The 15,881-nt window shown below is 47.1% G+C and overlaps 1 protein-coding gene across 1 annotated transcript in view; it reads left to right on the top strand.

Moving 5' to 3' along the window:
- Nucleotides 1-15,881, top strand: part of TRIM9 (tripartite motif containing 9) — a 120,106-nt gene that overhangs the window by 98,138 nt on the left and 6,087 nt on the right. Inside the window, exons 7-11 of the mRNA XM_067554761.1 lie at nt 1,414-1,552; nt 9,177-9,365; nt 12,304-12,345; nt 13,131-13,154; nt 14,406-14,709. Of these exons, the coding sequence (XP_067410862.1) occupies nt 1,414-1,552; nt 9,177-9,365; nt 12,304-12,345; nt 13,131-13,154; nt 14,406-14,709 (698 nt within the window). The remainder of the gene's footprint in view (nt 1-1,413; nt 1,553-9,176; nt 9,366-12,303; nt 12,346-13,130; nt 13,155-14,405; nt 14,710-15,881) is intronic.

Below are 15,881 nucleotides of genomic sequence, written 5' to 3'. Positions count from 1 at the left end.
AGGTAGTAGGTTTCTAGGCTAGGAAGGGGCATGGCCAGACACTCTGGTGATCTAGGACTGGCAGAATGGATCATAGAAATGTAGGGCTGGAAGTGAGTAGGACTCAGAGTGATTAAGCTGCCCAGTGACAGTTTGTTTCATAAAATCAAATCAAATGAGTGGGACAGCGATGAGAGGATGAAGTGGGAACCTAGGATGTTAAGTGAGGCAGCAGTAAACCCCGTGTTTCCATAAGAGCTCTTACGCATTAAGCATTTGCTATAACCCAGCGTCAGGTGCATTTCACTTTTTATTGCATTTGTTCAGTAAATTGAGCTCACCGCACTGCTAACTACGGAGTGCTGACAGGTAACATGTTACCAGAGGAGAGCTGTGATTTATAGAGCTCCCAGCCAGGTCGCCTAAGTTAGTTAATCTGCTCAAGATTTGGGAGAAAGACATAAAGCAGAATTCTGTGTTCTCTGCCCATGGAACTTTTCCCAAAGGAGCCTCATGGGTCAGTTTGCCTTTCCCAGGAAGGACTGGAGAACTTTGTATTACCCTGAAAACAAGACATCCATATTTAAGCAGTGGCTGTTTAAACAGACGCACGCTGCTCCATTCTATTACGCGCAGCAGAAATGCACAAAGGATTCCTGCGGGAATGGAGAGAGTAAAGGATATTTCACAAGGAAACCAAGAGAAAATCCTTCCCGGCAACACAGATGAAAGCAGGAGCTTAAATCACAACCCATCTAATTAAAAGCAAATATTGCAGCTGACGTGTTGGAGGATTTCGGTAGTCTGGGGGCTGGATTCATTGCTGGTCGCTCCAGCGTTAGGCCATTGTAACTCTGCTCATTTGAACCAAGTTACACGGGCATAAAAATAACACCTAGGTGAATTGGCTGGGGATCTGTGGAATAAACCTGTCCTTTTGTGGTCAGTAAAGCATTGGTCCTGCCATCTGAACTTACAAGGAAGTAGAGCCTAGGTCCAAGTTTCTGATTACAGGCCTTCACTGAGTTTATACTCATTCCTCACTTGGGCAAAACTCCCCTGGACTTCACTAGGAGCTTTGCTTGAGGAGGGACTTGGTCCAACATGAATAGCAAGACTTTAATGTCCTTACTGTACAGCAACTGGTTTTCCCTGGTGGATTTCTCAGAGCTCTAGTGTGAAGGCGTAGGATTATTTTATCGAGACCCAAATTGGTGATTTATTTCTATCCAGTGCTGGTAAATCTCATCCATCTCCTGTCCGGTGGCAGACGGTGTAGCAAGCTGGAAAGGTGCATTACTTGCATGTCTGTTTTTGAGCAAGCTGTGGGAATGCTGTACAGCAAACCATCTTAGGAAGGCTGAAATGTACGCAGCCCAGTCAGTCAGGAGCCTGTGTTTCAGACCCTAATGCAGCTCTTTGTTTGCTCACTAGGAGGTGTACGTCGGGAAAGAGACGATGTGCACTGTCGATGGTCTGCACTTCAACAGCACATACAGTGCTCGGGTCAAAGCCTTCAACAAAACAGGAGTCAGCCCGTACAGCAAGACCCTGGTCCTGCAGACGTCGGAGGGTAAGACACTTCAGCCATGTCACTGTGGAATGATACACCAGACACAGTGCCGCCCGCACATAGGGTCCATAAAACCCACACAGCCTAGCATTACTACGCAAGGAGTAACTCCATTGCTCCTTATTTAAAAAGCCAAACGTTGCAAAAAAGTGACTGTGACAAGAAGAGGAAAGGTTATAAGTCAGGAGCTCAGAGCAGTGTCAGCAATTGTCTGCCAGTCCCCGTTCCTTCACTGAATATATGTAATGAATTACAGTGCTCTCTTGGGAAGAGAGGTGGTGATGTGCTGACAGGCCCTCCGCACAGAGGAAAGGCATTTAGGGTTTGAATTCCCGCGGGTTCGCATCTTGGCTGGAGTTATAGTATTTTAAAATGAAGCTCAAATGTCTTTAGTTCCCTTTAAAAAAACCCAAACTCCTGAGTAACAGAGGACCGTGCGTGGTTGCGCTGTGATGGCCATGTGCGGTGTTCAGTTACACGCTATGTGGTGTACTGCAAGGATGCGAAAACCGGGTTCTTTCTATAGATATGGTGCTTTTAGCAAAACTGCACCGATTCCATGCACAAAGATGATTGCATCCACCTGTTTCAGTATTAAGTGCTGCTGTTAAGCATAAGCGGAGGGAAACCTTTCTCTGCCTGCCTTTAAGTACGTCTGTCACACCAAGCAATTTATCCATCTTGGAAGATAGGCTTGATTCTGACATTCAGGTTGAGCGTCATAAGACAATTTTAGAAAAACGGCTTGGGAGTTAGAAACAGCAGGCGATAATAAAGGCTGTCATCTCAGTCCCAGCACATCTGCAGTCCTTGAAAGTATAGTTATTATCAGAAAAGTGACCCTTTCTTAGTAGTTCTCCACACCTACTGGTCTTCCCTTTCCATAATTTCCAGACCCAAATCACTCCATTTTTCAAGCCAAATCAAGATGTCTCTAGCTGCAAGTTCAGCCTGGCTCCAGAAAACCAAGCCGTGTGCCTTCTGCTTCATTCAGTTATCGCCAGCGCTTCAGTGATTTTGGAAGCAGAAAATAACTAGTCGTGCGGTTTATGGTGCATAAGGCAGTTTAAACACAGCTTGTCCGTACACAGCAGCTGCAACTTTTGAGTGTTGCCAAAGAAAACCGTGTTGTGACCGGAAGCTTCAGCACAGCCCGTATGAGCAGATTTGCATGTAGCCGTTTTCACTTCTCCGCCTGGTGTCATGATTCAGGAGATGATCGTGGTTATTGTTCAGAAGGAACCCACAATGCTTCCCTTGGTGTTGAATGTGTCTGCAGTAGAGGCTGATGAAGAAGTGCAGCAACATGTCTAGGAAGACAGAGCAGAGAGGAATCTCACTTCCCTCCTGCTCACTCAATCCACATTTATACTGCGTGTAAAAACAATGCATCCGTACACAAAAAACTCCCCCGGGGCAGGCGAGGACCATCTCCTTTGGGGTTCAGCTTCAGAACTCAAGTTGGCAAAAGCGCCTCATTGCTACAGCTCACCCAGAAACCCCAGATCTGCTTGCTGCTGCTTTTCAGAGCCCTCTATCTGTGCGTAAAAGAGAAGCCCAGCAGTGAGCAGAAAGGGAGACAAAGAGAGAACCAAAAGCAAACTGTTCATGGAAGAATAGCTATGAAAATGAGATACTGCTTTCATATTGTCAGAGCTAGAACGGAGCCCTGGGAAGCTCTGGAGAAGAGGGGATTTAGGGAGGCAGAACGCCTCCTTAGACCATTCTCCGAGTCTGACAGGAGAGCCCTGGCTCTTTAATGGCAGTGTGTGGGGCGGAGGTTGGTTGTACGTCCCGCTCACGAGGTAGCACCACCAGCGAAGCAGTCCCCTCCACCACTGTTCAGTATTGACTCACAGGACAGAGAAACATCTCCTGAGACCACCATCACTCTATGGAGTCAGTTCCCAGGCCCAACGCGTCCCTCAGCCCCCTAAGCTGGCCCTGCCCCTGGTGGAAGTTAGAGCAACTTTAGGGCTGCTCTGATTTGCAGCCGGCTGCCCGCAGGCTGGGAATTGCCAGAGCGCACGATGCGCTGTGCACGTCCCTTTCCTGCAACGTGACCCCACAGGCCAGAGGCTAGGGGAATACGATATATATAGCTGGCTACCCCTGGCTCTGCACCGCATCTAGGGAATCCACTGCTGGCCAGGCATGCCAGCTGTATGGCCCCTTGCGCTGCCAGTGCCCAAGGGGGTGGGTTTTGTTTGGAGGTCTCCCTCCCCTTTTATACGAACTCAAAAGTCGATGCCATGAGAAATAATAAGCCCCTCTTGTCACACGTCTTACCATCGCAGAGCACCCACTCGCAGTGAGAGCCGGCGTCGCAGCCCTTCTGCCTCAGTTTCCCCACATCACACCCCTGCCAGAGGCTATGGGAGTGTGGGGGGTAGCTGGCTACCCCTGGTGTGACAGCACTTCCGCCTCAGTCTCCCCACAGTGATCTTCAGCCTCCTCTGGCCAAGCCACTTGAAAGCGTCTAGCCAGGTTCCAGGTACTGAGACCTTCAGGGTCCAACAAAACCATGGACAAGGGAATATTTGGCCCGGGCTCAACGTTCAGCCGGCTTCCTTACAGTGGGCCCCTGCTGCAACAAACAGCCTGTCTCGGGGCCCCCAGACTGAAGTAGCCTTTTCACTCTCCTCCCCTGGCAGGCCTCAGTTGCTGGGCTTTCCTCCCATCAGCCCGTCTGCTCTCCTCCCTAGCCAGGAGATTCTGCCACTTTCCCCAGGGACCGCCCTTCCTCTTCCTCCTTGTAAGTCCCACACCCTCTTCCCCAAACCCTTAAAATCTCCAGAGGTGTCAGGCCAGAAGCCAATCGTTCCTACCAGGTATGGAGGCAGCTCTCTGCCTTCTAGCTTGTTGCTACTCTTATTTACAGTGCATTAAGTCCCTAGAGGCTTCCTGACTTACAGTGCTTGGAAATCCTGCTGTTCATTTGCCACACTTTCAGCCTCTGACACTCACGTGAGTCAGAGCTCAAGACAAGGCGTCCAAGAGACGCGCCCGACAAGCGGACGCATTCGTGGGGAGAACACTGTGCTCCTGACGGGGGGAGGTGTCTAAACCACTCAAGCACAAGGAAAGGCGGTTTGGACGGGGCGCTTCCTGTGAAAATCGAGAGGGATGCTGAGATTCCTCACGAAGGTTGGAGAAGGCAGATGGAAATGCAACCAAGCTAAAAACCAAACCTCGCTGGGGCGGAGTGCCGTCTTCCCAGGAGAAATAAGGAGCAGCAAACAGCTCCCAGCTGCCATAGAGACGGGAACTTCGATCGCGCGGATCGTTCTAACTCTACAGTTGCTATAGACTTTGCACTGTTTGATTGTTGGGGCATTTTCCAAAGCACTTGATGGCCTGGGGCTCACAAGTCCAGGTGAAAGTCGGTGGGATTTGTGATCCGAGCTCATTTAGGCACGTCTGGAAATTCCACCCATAGTCGTGACTTTGCCACGAGAAAACGGCGCACAACGTACCGTGGATCATCCAGGACCCTTATCACTGTTGTTAGAAAGATTCTCACTGACTTCGCTGGAATCTGAACCGGGCCTTTACAACACACAATGGGGCCTCAGCTTCCTCTTGATTTTTGACACCAGGAGCAGCTTTTGGTATTCAGCTTCCCGCCCAAAGCAGTGAAAAAGGGAAAACCTGTCCCTTGTCACGTGAGTGTCGGACCTGTGGATTGGAATTTGGCCACCAAAACAATGGGGGTGGCCAGGGTTAAATTGCTTTAACCAGCCCAGGTCAGGAATGTGCACGGACACCCTCTCCGTTCCTTGTGACCCGGGTTTCCTCCGGGTGGATATTTTCATGGTGATAGCCAAGGTCCAGGCCTGTCTACACTGCACAGGCCCCAAACATCAGAGGAGCCCATGGGAAGGGTTCTGTTGATGGTCCCAGCACAACGCTGTTGTGCTTGGAGCCCGCTTTACAGTATTTGCCAGGAGACAGGCTTTCAGAAACAGATCTTTTGTCCTGGAGTCTTTTGTGTGATTCCAGTGCACACAAAAAAATGAAAAGCTAGATACGTCCCGAAGCGTTTTCTCCTCTCCGAGGCACTCCGGAGCTCTTTGGACCCCAAACGGAGAAATCAATTGTGCTTGTATTCAGCTTAAGGACATCTGAGTGAGTCATTGACCAGAACCCCGCTGTCCTGACAGCGGGTCTGAGTGCTTATGTCTGGCCCAGACAGCAGAACTGGGCTTCTGACTGCACCCGTGCAACGAACGGGGCTTAGCAGAGCGCTTTGTCCTTCCACTCTGCTCTGCAAAATACTGCGGGGAAGAGAGAAGAAAAGAAGAGGAAGGGGCGCTTAGAAGAAGATCATTCAGAGCAGGGCTGTGCTCTTGTGACGGTTGTTACTCTTGTTTGGAACTGCTTCTGGGAGCTGCTGCTTAGCTTGAAGGCACTTAGAGGCCTGGTTCATTCATTTAATTGCCGATTTCCAGCTCTGGCATACAGGGCCTGATCCAAAGCCCACTGATATCAAGGGGAGTCTCTCTATTGACTTCAGTGCACACTGAAACAGGCCCAAAGGGCCTACCCTAGGGAACTGTGGGGCTGCATGTGTCCTGCTGTTCCCCCCCGCACACCTGTAGCACAGCCACAGGTAAAATAAATTTTCTCTCTTAACTAGGGAGGGGCAAGAGGGGCAGGAGGCACAGAGGGGAGATCTGGGGCAACCTCTCCGGGGGAGGAGGTAGCAGTGCGCTAGCATCTCCCTGGGCAGTTTCACCCTGCATGAAGAACAGGAAGGTTCGTGCTGCAGGAGGCTGGGAGGGGATGTTGTTTAAAATAAAAATGTTGATGTTCAAGGCAGGCTCCACGGTGGTTCGCGTAATGGTGACTAGGACACGGGTAATAAGTTAAAGTGTCATGGCATCTGTAGACATAGGCCTGGATCCAGCACAGTGCGTCAGCCCACGCTTAGCGGTAAGCACATGCATGAGGATGCTCCTTGAAGTCAATGGGACTGTTCCCATTCAATAGATCCCAAGGCGGTAGGGACCTCATGAATATGACAGACAGACAGACAACCCTGATAAACATACTCTGTGTTGTCTTAAAGGGCAATTTTGTTTTCCATTGTAAGAGATTACAATTTTCTCTTTTACGGGTCGCGCTAGATGCCTGCAGCTGGGCCGGATGGATTCCTAGCGAGGAGGATGTTAATTGCACAGATCCATTTTAAGCAGACAGTCCCAGAAGATGTGCAAAAACATTCTCCAAGTAGCTGTTTTGTTTCCTGGAGACGAAGAGCCGCATACCCTGTATTTAACCATCCAACCTAAAAATGGCAGCAGTTTCTCTCCTGTTGTTCGCAAGGAGCTGAAAGCAATTGCTTGAGATCATCACATCTCCCCAGGCTGCTGGCAGGTTATTGTATACGTAGCCCTGGAAAGAGGCACTCCTGCAGATGTATCTCCTGTCTGTTCTCGAATGACAATTTATGTGACCCTCCCTTAGCAGGCTTACAGGGCATTGTTACTGTCAATGTGGACCAGTTGGGCTTAATCTCTCTCTGGTTGCTGATGAGATCCGTGGATGAGGTTCAGCCCCCTGATTTATTTTTCTGCCTGTCTTTTCTCCTCTTCATGGTGCCCAGAGTAGGTGATTTCATGTCGGTTTTATCGCTCCAGTGCAACCAGCTTCCAAGCGGTCTTACAGAGCTGCCTGGTTCTGTTGCACTGCTCAGTGAAACCTGCACCACTAAGCAGATCCGCACACAAACAGCCAGTTTTCATGAGGGCAAGGAACAAGCCGAGCAAGAGGTAACGAGGACTCATTGAGCAGTGCAGAAAGCGAGGCACGCCACATGATTGGAACGCAATAGGAACAGCTGGGAAGTAACCTGCTTTCCCCAGGAGAGAGCAGTACTGTATTGCTGGGGTGCAACTTTAGGTCTGGCTTCAGAGAGGTGTGATTTCTCTCAGCAGACATCGCTCTGTGTGCAAGGAGAATTTAATCCAGGCACTGAGTGTAAGGGGAGGAGCTATGGCGGGTGTCGAAGGGAAATGTCTCTGACAGCACAACCGCCTGCGCCAAAGGTTCACGTCTGTTACCCGGCCGTAGGGTTGGCAGACGAAAAAGATTGAGTATCTTTTAAGGCGGATTTACATCTGCGGACCCTGAGCCTCGGATCTCATCCCCGGCTATCTCCCAGTTTCCCTCTGCCTTCTCTAGCCGCTCATTATTTTCGTTCCACCAAGCTCTTTTGGATTCCAAAGAATTTAAACTAAGCACAGGCTGAATCCAGTCCCCATCGTAAGAACCAATGACCGTGTAAGGCTTTGTGCCAGCGAAAGCTGCTGCGTGCAGCCCCTGAATGCCCTGGAGTCCGTTCGGGTGGAGCAGGTTAACATGAAGTGCTGTGAAATGGAAGCAAACTAGAATCAAGGTTGGAACTTCGGCTTACCATGGGAATCACAAGCCTTCAAAATCACCAGACGAGGGATGCTCACAGCTCCATCAGACGTTTCTGCGCACAGATCCCTGCCTAGGAAAGGCTGTTGGGGCAGGCAGCAGAATAATAACAGTGCACTGTGAGATGGGATGGTCACAAAGGACCTGGATTGCTGTGGTTGGACAACGAAATCTCACCTGTACAACATGGTAGCCTGCCGTCCCTCAGGGACAGATCCACTGCCCATTGAAGTGACTGGGAGGACTCCCATCAACGCCCGTGGCCATTGGATCAGGCCCTCAGATCACAGGGTTATCTCCCAGTGAAACTTCTGTTGGGAGGATCAGGTATGTTTTGATAATTCTTAACCTGTGGAACTCATTGCCAGGGGATGTGGTGAAGACCAAAACTATAGCTGGGTTCAAAAAAGAATTAGATGAGTTCATGGAGAGTAGGTCCAACAATGGCTGTTAGCCAAGAGGGTCGGGAATGCAACTCCATGCTCTGGGTTTCCCTAGCCCCTGATTGCCAGAATCTGGGAGTGGACAACGGGATGGATCATTCAATAATTGCCCTGTTCTGTTCATTCCCTCTGAAGCTCCTGGCATTGGCCACTGTCGGAAGGCAGGACACTGGGCTAGATGGACCTTTGGCCTGACCCAGTGTGGCTGTTCTGATGTTCTCAAACACACCATCCTGCACCACCTTTCAGGGATGTGGGTTTTTGCAGGTACTTTTAGTAACGCAGGTTAGTAAAACTGCATTGAAAGGTTACCAGCCCAACAGAAAAGCTGCACAGCGTTGGCTCATTATAATGGACAAGAGAGTCTATGATAGCATTTAAAATACATCCGCTGGTACTTGAGTACGGTAAGATGTGAATCTCCCTTGGTCAGATAAGTTATTGTGACACCTTCCAGGATTTGCTAAAAATAGGATTTAGCCTAAGAAAAGCTGATCAAATTGGTCTTCAGCAACACAAGGATGTTTCTAAAGACCAAAATGTGTTTACTGCTTGTGGTCTCCATCCACTACACAGTATTATTAAGTGGTATCTCTGTGCTCCAGAACTTTGCATGTCCTGCTCAGCGCATACGCTGCAGCATTGCCACAGCTGAGCCCGTGCATGTTAAAGAGTCGGCGTGTCTGCACCGAGGTAACCGTTTGAAGTCAGTCAGCGGATTTCTGATGTGTAGTTTGCATTGATCTTACATTTAGACACGGAGTCAGAAGAACAGACCCTCCCTTTTCCAGTGCCTTTGGAAAGATTGCAACTGCGTAGAATGAGTCCTTTCTCCTCCACCCTTAACCTACAGCCCAGCTTTCCGGGGAGATCCTACTTTGAGCTAAGATCCTCGTCCCACCCGCTGAGCTTGCATTCTTCTTTACAGTCTCTGAATTCAGCCGGTGAGCCGAGCACGTCTGGCATTTCCTCTTGATATGTGCTTTTGGGCATCTCCAAAGTATTTGTTTTGTTTTTGTTTTTTTGTTTTTTTCCCATGACATTCATATGCCAGGGGGACAAATTGTGCTGTTTGTCCGTGGCCTGCTTCCAAAGTGAAGGGAATTTGGACGATGTAGCTTTGTGGTGTATGTTTCTAGGTAACAACTATACCATGTTAGCTGTCATTTAGCAGCATTGATCAGCAAGCCCCGGTTCAGTGCAGTGATTCCTTCTGCAATAGATGTTCTAACCACGGGAGGAGCCATTCTGGAATTACAGTAATAGCACTGAACATGCTGGGGAGGTATGTGAAGGTTCCAGGAAAGTCAGCTGCTCCTGTAAGACTTGTTCATTACAACCAGTTTTAAGGCTGTTTGATTAATCCTAGACCCAACAGGCCTTTTCAAAAATACATGTTACAAAAACACAAAAGCAAGCAATGCATTGAGTGGATCATAGCCACAAATCTTCTTATATTATAGAGTCTGATTTTTAAAGGTGCTGAGTATCTACCGCTCCCACTGGCTAAACTTTGAGTTGTGGGTACTCAATACCTGTTAAAATCAGGTCGTGTGATATTTAAAGACTCTTTTTCTGCAGAGGGGGGGAAAGAAGATGAAAAAAATTCTGAGTAATGTGCAGTACATTTGGTTATATGCACAGCCCCCACCGCCAGGTATCCCACCTGCCTCCATATTCCTTGCCTTAGTGGCTTGTGACAAGGATTTAGGCTAATTCACAGTGCGAAGTGCAGACAACATCTCCTTTACCTTGTGGTGAACAGCAACTAGCCAAGAAGTGCAGGCATAGCTATCACTTCAGTGCCGTTTCGTAACCACGGAGAACACTTTTTGCACATTTCTTATTTCTAGAGCTCCCAGGGCCTGATTCTCCCATCGTGCCGGGTTTACACCAGTGTCACTCCATTGGCTTCAATGGCGTAACCCCCCAGTTTACTCTGCTTAAGCAAGGGGAGATGGGGCCCCTATTATTTTGTTTCCATCCCACAACTCGGAATGAGGAATGCTGCAGCATGACAGTTGCCAGAACATCAAGGGGCCACAACCCCAGTCAGCAACTTTTTTTTCCCTTTGTGCTTTTATGTTGTTCATTGTACTGCTGTGCGCTGCTGGCTTGAACTATGTTTTGTTATTGGACGTTTTGACTTTGTGTCCAATGTACCAAGATCTATTGTAACGGCTTTGATCAATGCTTGTATGTGGAGCATTTATCTGTGGAATCACAGTCTGAGGTCTGGGGAGGGAATGGGAATGGGGATCAAGGGTTGGGATTTTACAGACATATCTAGCCACATTGTTCTTACTTGTCCTGCTGATGGTTAATTTGTATTTCAGTGAAGCCCCGAAACCTTGAAAAGTCCCCTTTTGAAAGGAGACATGGGGCACGATTCATTAAAACAGCCTCAGCAGACACTGCGTCATTTTATACAGCAGGAGTTAAGTGCAGCGGGGAGCATGAGGTTCAATGAGAAATATACAAGCTGTACCTTGCCGGGAGGCACTGATTTGACTGCGCTATTGGAAAACATTGGCACAGAGAAAACACCTCCATTTTCTGCATGCAGCTAGGTTGAAAACAGTCACAGACCCATCCAGACCAGTCCAGGGCTAACATGGTCTAAGAAAATGGTATCACATCACTCTCATATTGGTTTTTGTTTCCCCCAGATGCAAAGATCTCCCTTTTCTCTATAAATCGCTGCTGAGTAAGAAGGGAAGAGCAGTTTGTATGAAGCTACAATAGCTTCTTTATAAAATGAGATGCATTTGGGCCAGATTCTCCAGTGCGGCGCAGACACATTGCCATGTGATGCTGGCAGAACCTGGCTATAGAACTGGCATAAACATCCCTAGTAAGATTATCCTAGTGCAAAGAGAATCCTCCTTCGCACACAGCCAGCGTGGAGGTTTTTACACCACTCCCTCCCGGGCCATCCGTGAAGCTGGAAAAAAGGGGACATGCATCCCCCAGGTTCAGCATTGGAGCTGTCTGCAGCCAGAAGTCGTTTAAAGTAGTCTCCTGGCTGCACACCGGAGCGCCAGGATATGTCACAGGAACTGTGGAAGGAGGTTGCATAGCGTTCAGCTTCTCACTTTCATGAGCACCAAATGCCATCAGAAATGCTCAGTGTAATATCCTCGAATGATGCTTAGCTGTATCTGAGATGCCCTGTAGCATAATTACTCTGAAAATATGGGACTAGCTACAGTAGAGATGTATAGCTATATAAAAGCCACCTACGATAACATGAAAAGTGGTCAGGTACTTGGTCAACCTTAATCCACTTGCCCTTTTTCTTTTGGGGGATTTCAAATGATTTTTGCAGAATAACTAGAGCTGCTCCATTTCACCAGAGAAAGTTCATTCAAAGTCAAATGGTGTCTGCCCAGCTTGTGCCGATTTCTTTCCCCAGAGAAAGCAGTGGACAGTGTTTTTGAACAATGCAGTTCATAAGGAGATTTACTGAATGGGGGAAATATTTACTTTTCACTGCTAGAGGGCCTTCGCCCCTTTTCAGAGACCAGTACAATACATTGGAGTCTAATGTAAATAGAGTCCAGGATCTTCCAAAGTGTCTAATGATTTTGGGTACTTTTGGGTTTTGGGTTCCCAGTCTGAGACACCTTAAAGGGGCCAGATATTCAGATGGCAGCTGCTCAGCGCTTTCTGAAAATCAGAGCTCTTCCAGGGGTCTCTAAGTTGGGCACCCAAAATCACTGATCACTTTTGAAAATCTTGACTAGGGTCTTCGGTTTTTAATGAATCTGGCCTCAAACGATTGGATCAAATGGATAATTTTGTAAGCGTTTACAAGTATTTTTTGTGAATTGGTTGTTACAGTCTTAGCTTTGATGTGTGAAATATAGTATCTCTTTATAGGATGCAATTTTGAGACACAGTCAGCGCCTTACTCTCAATTAGGCAAGTATATTTATTACAATTAAGTGGTTCTTTGTGTTGGTCTTTTTTTTTATTATTTCGTTATTTTGATCCTTTTTTTTTTTTTTGACAAAGTAAATAACCAGCTCAGTATAATCAAAGAGTGTTTCCTACTTTACATCCTCTTTCTCAAATTCCAGCCCAGTGATTTGAATGAGGAATGATAATTTGTCTTTGGTATTAAAGGAATTTTAAGCTCTTCCACTTGTTGGTTTTAAAGAGGAACCTGAAGTTATGGCTGTGGAAACGGACTCCTAATCAAACTCTTATCCTTATAATAAAATGTGAAGCGCACCTCACTAAGGTACTTAAGCAAGTGCCAGACTTAAAGCACATGATTAGTCTAATTCATGCACTCCGTTAGACATGGACCTAGCTGAATCAGGGGTTTGGGACTGATTTTTACAAGTGCTGACAACCTGCATTTCCTGTTGATTTCTGTTGGAGTAGCAAGTGCTCTGCAGCTTGCAAATCAGGACCCTAAATTCTTTTTGGACAAAGCAAACCCTTTTTAAGATGACTCAACTCAGCTAAGTTCACCAAATCATTCATGCACCATTCAGTTTAATGTGCACTTCATTTACAGAGCAGGTCCATAGAGACTCAGTGTTTACTCAAATTTCAGGACATGGAAAAAAAAAAAGATTCATCCACTACATGGAAAAGTATGTGAGCAAAAAAAAATATTTCTGAATTCTTTATTTTAATAAATGCCAATTCTACTTCCTGTTTCTTTCCTTCATGCCTTTCATTTGGAATGACAACAGTTGACATTAAAAAACTGGTAGCAGGTACGGAACCATTTATGTTGAGTTATAAAACCTGTAAGTGAGTTAGCTTGTGAAAAGACTCAGTAAATCAATGAATAAATCTGTTTTATTTTCAAGCAGTGTTTACTCGTGTGACAATATGTGTCCAGGTGTTAAACTGTGCTGTGGATATGTCAGGTCATGTTTGAACTATATTAAATGCACAAAAGACCACAGGAGAGAAAAAAAATCACCTATGAAACTTGGATAGTGAAATTCTGTTATTCTGTGTGTTGTCAAAAAAGTGATGTTCTACCTGTCAGATTTACTGTATCCAAGTCACAATGTATTTCAATCAGCAATCATGCTGATTCGTAGAGGTTCTCAACATTTTCCAGAGCTCGCATAAACTAGATTTTATAAAAATAAGGTTGAGGTTTCTTGGTGTTGTTTAATTTGTCTATAAATGTAGATTTTTCTATGTGCTTTTGATTTCTAGACCTGCAAGCATTCCTCCCCTTCCCCCCCCCCCCCCATACACTCACTCACACATTTTGTCCGCTGACCTTTAATTCCCTTTCCCGCACTGAGCCTGAACCTGCAAAGTGTTACTCACATGAGTAATCTTTAGTCATAAGAGTAACTATTACTAGTATTTGTATTACTCTGGAACCTAGAGGCCCATCCAAAGTCAGGTCCCCACTGTGCTAGGTGCTGTACAAACATATAGCAAGAGGCAATCCCTGCCTCAAAGAGCCTGCAGTCTAAATAGATATGACCAATGAAAGGGAAGGAACACAGAGAAGCAGTGTGTCTCACCCAAGGTCACTCAGCAGGTCAGTGGCAGAGCCAGAAACGAAACCTGCTCTTCAGCATCCCAGGCCTGTGCCCTACCCAATAGACCATAACATCCCCCAACTTTTGTGTAAAAGTTTGCAGGATCAGGCTCCATGACTCTGGTGTCAGTGGTCTGCCAGTTACCAGGCCTAGGTATCAATAGGCTCCATCAGTTATTCCAGGCCTGCAGGGTTAATCTGTGAGCAAGGAGACCTTCTGCCAGGGATAGATTCTACTGAGCCAGTCCAGTCTCTCTCTACCTTCCTCTGGGTTTATAGGGAGCCAGTTCCCTGATGTGCTTGGTGATAACTGCAGCCTGATTCCATGGCTAAGCCTCACAGTTGAGCTTCCTTCCTGCAAGGTTGCACGTGGTGCGTCTTGTCCCACCTGGGTGGCTTTGTTGCGTGAATGTATTGTTGCAGCCGTACTAAACAGATATCCTTTGTGTATTTCCAGTTGCCTGGTTTTCTTTCGATCCTGGCTCTGCACACTCTGACATCATCTTTTCCAATGACAACCTGACTGTCACATGTAACAGCTATGATGACAGGGTTGTGCTGGGGAAAACCGGCTTTTCCAAAGGGCTCCATTATTGGGAGCTGTCGATCGATCGTTACGATAATCACCCAGACCCGGCCTTTGGCGTGGCTCGTGTTGATGTCCTCAAGGATGTCATGCTAGGAAAGGATGACAAAGCCTGGGCAATGTATGTGGACAATAACCGGAGCTGGTTCATGCACAACAATTCACACACCAACAGGTATGCCACACACCCTGGAATCAGGTCTTCTCTAGACTTTCTTTCTCTCGGAGACCCAGGCCCAAATTCAACCCTGATATAAGCAACTCCTTCAATGGCAGCTGCAGACGTGCAATGGGATTGAATTTGCTCCCTAGAGCCTAAAGTGAAGTCCTTATGCTTAGCATAAATTGGGGGCAGGCCTTGTTCCTGTACTTGCTACGAGAACGCCTTACCTTCTGTACTAAGAATGAAATGTACCCGTTCTGTCTCTGCTTCCTAGCCCTCTGAACGTTCATCCGTCTGCAGAGAACATTTCACCACTCCTCCCAAACTCATGCCAATAAACCTGTCTGGCTTTATACCGTCCGGAGTTCTATACGGAGGTGTAGAATTTCAATCCCTATTTATCCTTGCAAGCCGATTTGTCAAGATATTACGGGCTTATTTTTGAAGCAGTATATTCTTCCCACCGGCTCTTTCGCTGGTGGCGTATGGCTACTGACTGAGAGCAGTTGGCTACCATTAGACCAGAAGAATAGATGGAAGCGCTCTGCTCAGCCAATCATATGATTTAGGTGGTTGTAGGTGGGTGAGACCCGCCTGAACGCTATTAGCATCGAGCTCAGAGGATTCTTCTAACTGTGGTTGTGTTTGAGATCAGACTAACGTGTAGCCATCTTAGAATACTCTCTGTGGAGGGGTCTCATAGCTCTTGTGGCTCTGCCATACTTTTAAAGTAACGGCGCGTTACCCTTTTGTGTGTCCTGTGTGTTCCCTCCACATAATTCCCCAGGTACCGGACAGTGGAGGAATGTGGAACGTATTAAGTTGTGTCCATTGTTACTCTCAATCTTACCATGGAAACAAGAGTTCCACGTACAGTGCAAAGATATTTTATAGCACTTGGGACTCACCCGTAAGGTGTAGGCGTCTTTCCATTGACTGCCATGGCAGTTGGATCAGGGCCTCAGCCGCTAAGTGAAAAGTGAGACTCGGCAGTACCACGGACTAGAATTTTAACAGTGGTGATAGACTGTGATGTTCGTTGTGTGTTGTGGAACACCAGTCCTCGGTGCATGACACAGTCTTATTGCACTAGTGTATGTTATTCCTAGAGATACTCTGATTGCGTGATGGTTTCCGTACTTCTTTTATCATAGGTTCTAGAATTCACAAAAGGTTTGGGCCAA

This window comes from Emydura macquarii, unplaced genomic scaffold (assembly GCF_026122565.2).
Source record: "Emydura macquarii macquarii isolate MOO-44397 ecotype Brisbane River unplaced genomic scaffold, CSIRO-AGI_Emac_v2 contig_1551, whole genome shotgun sequence".
Lineage (NCBI taxonomy): Eukaryota > Metazoa > Chordata > Testudines > Chelidae > Emydura > Emydura macquarii.
The sequence above is the reverse complement of the archived record's forward strand: the minus strand, read 5'-3'. Positions and strand labels throughout refer to the sequence as shown.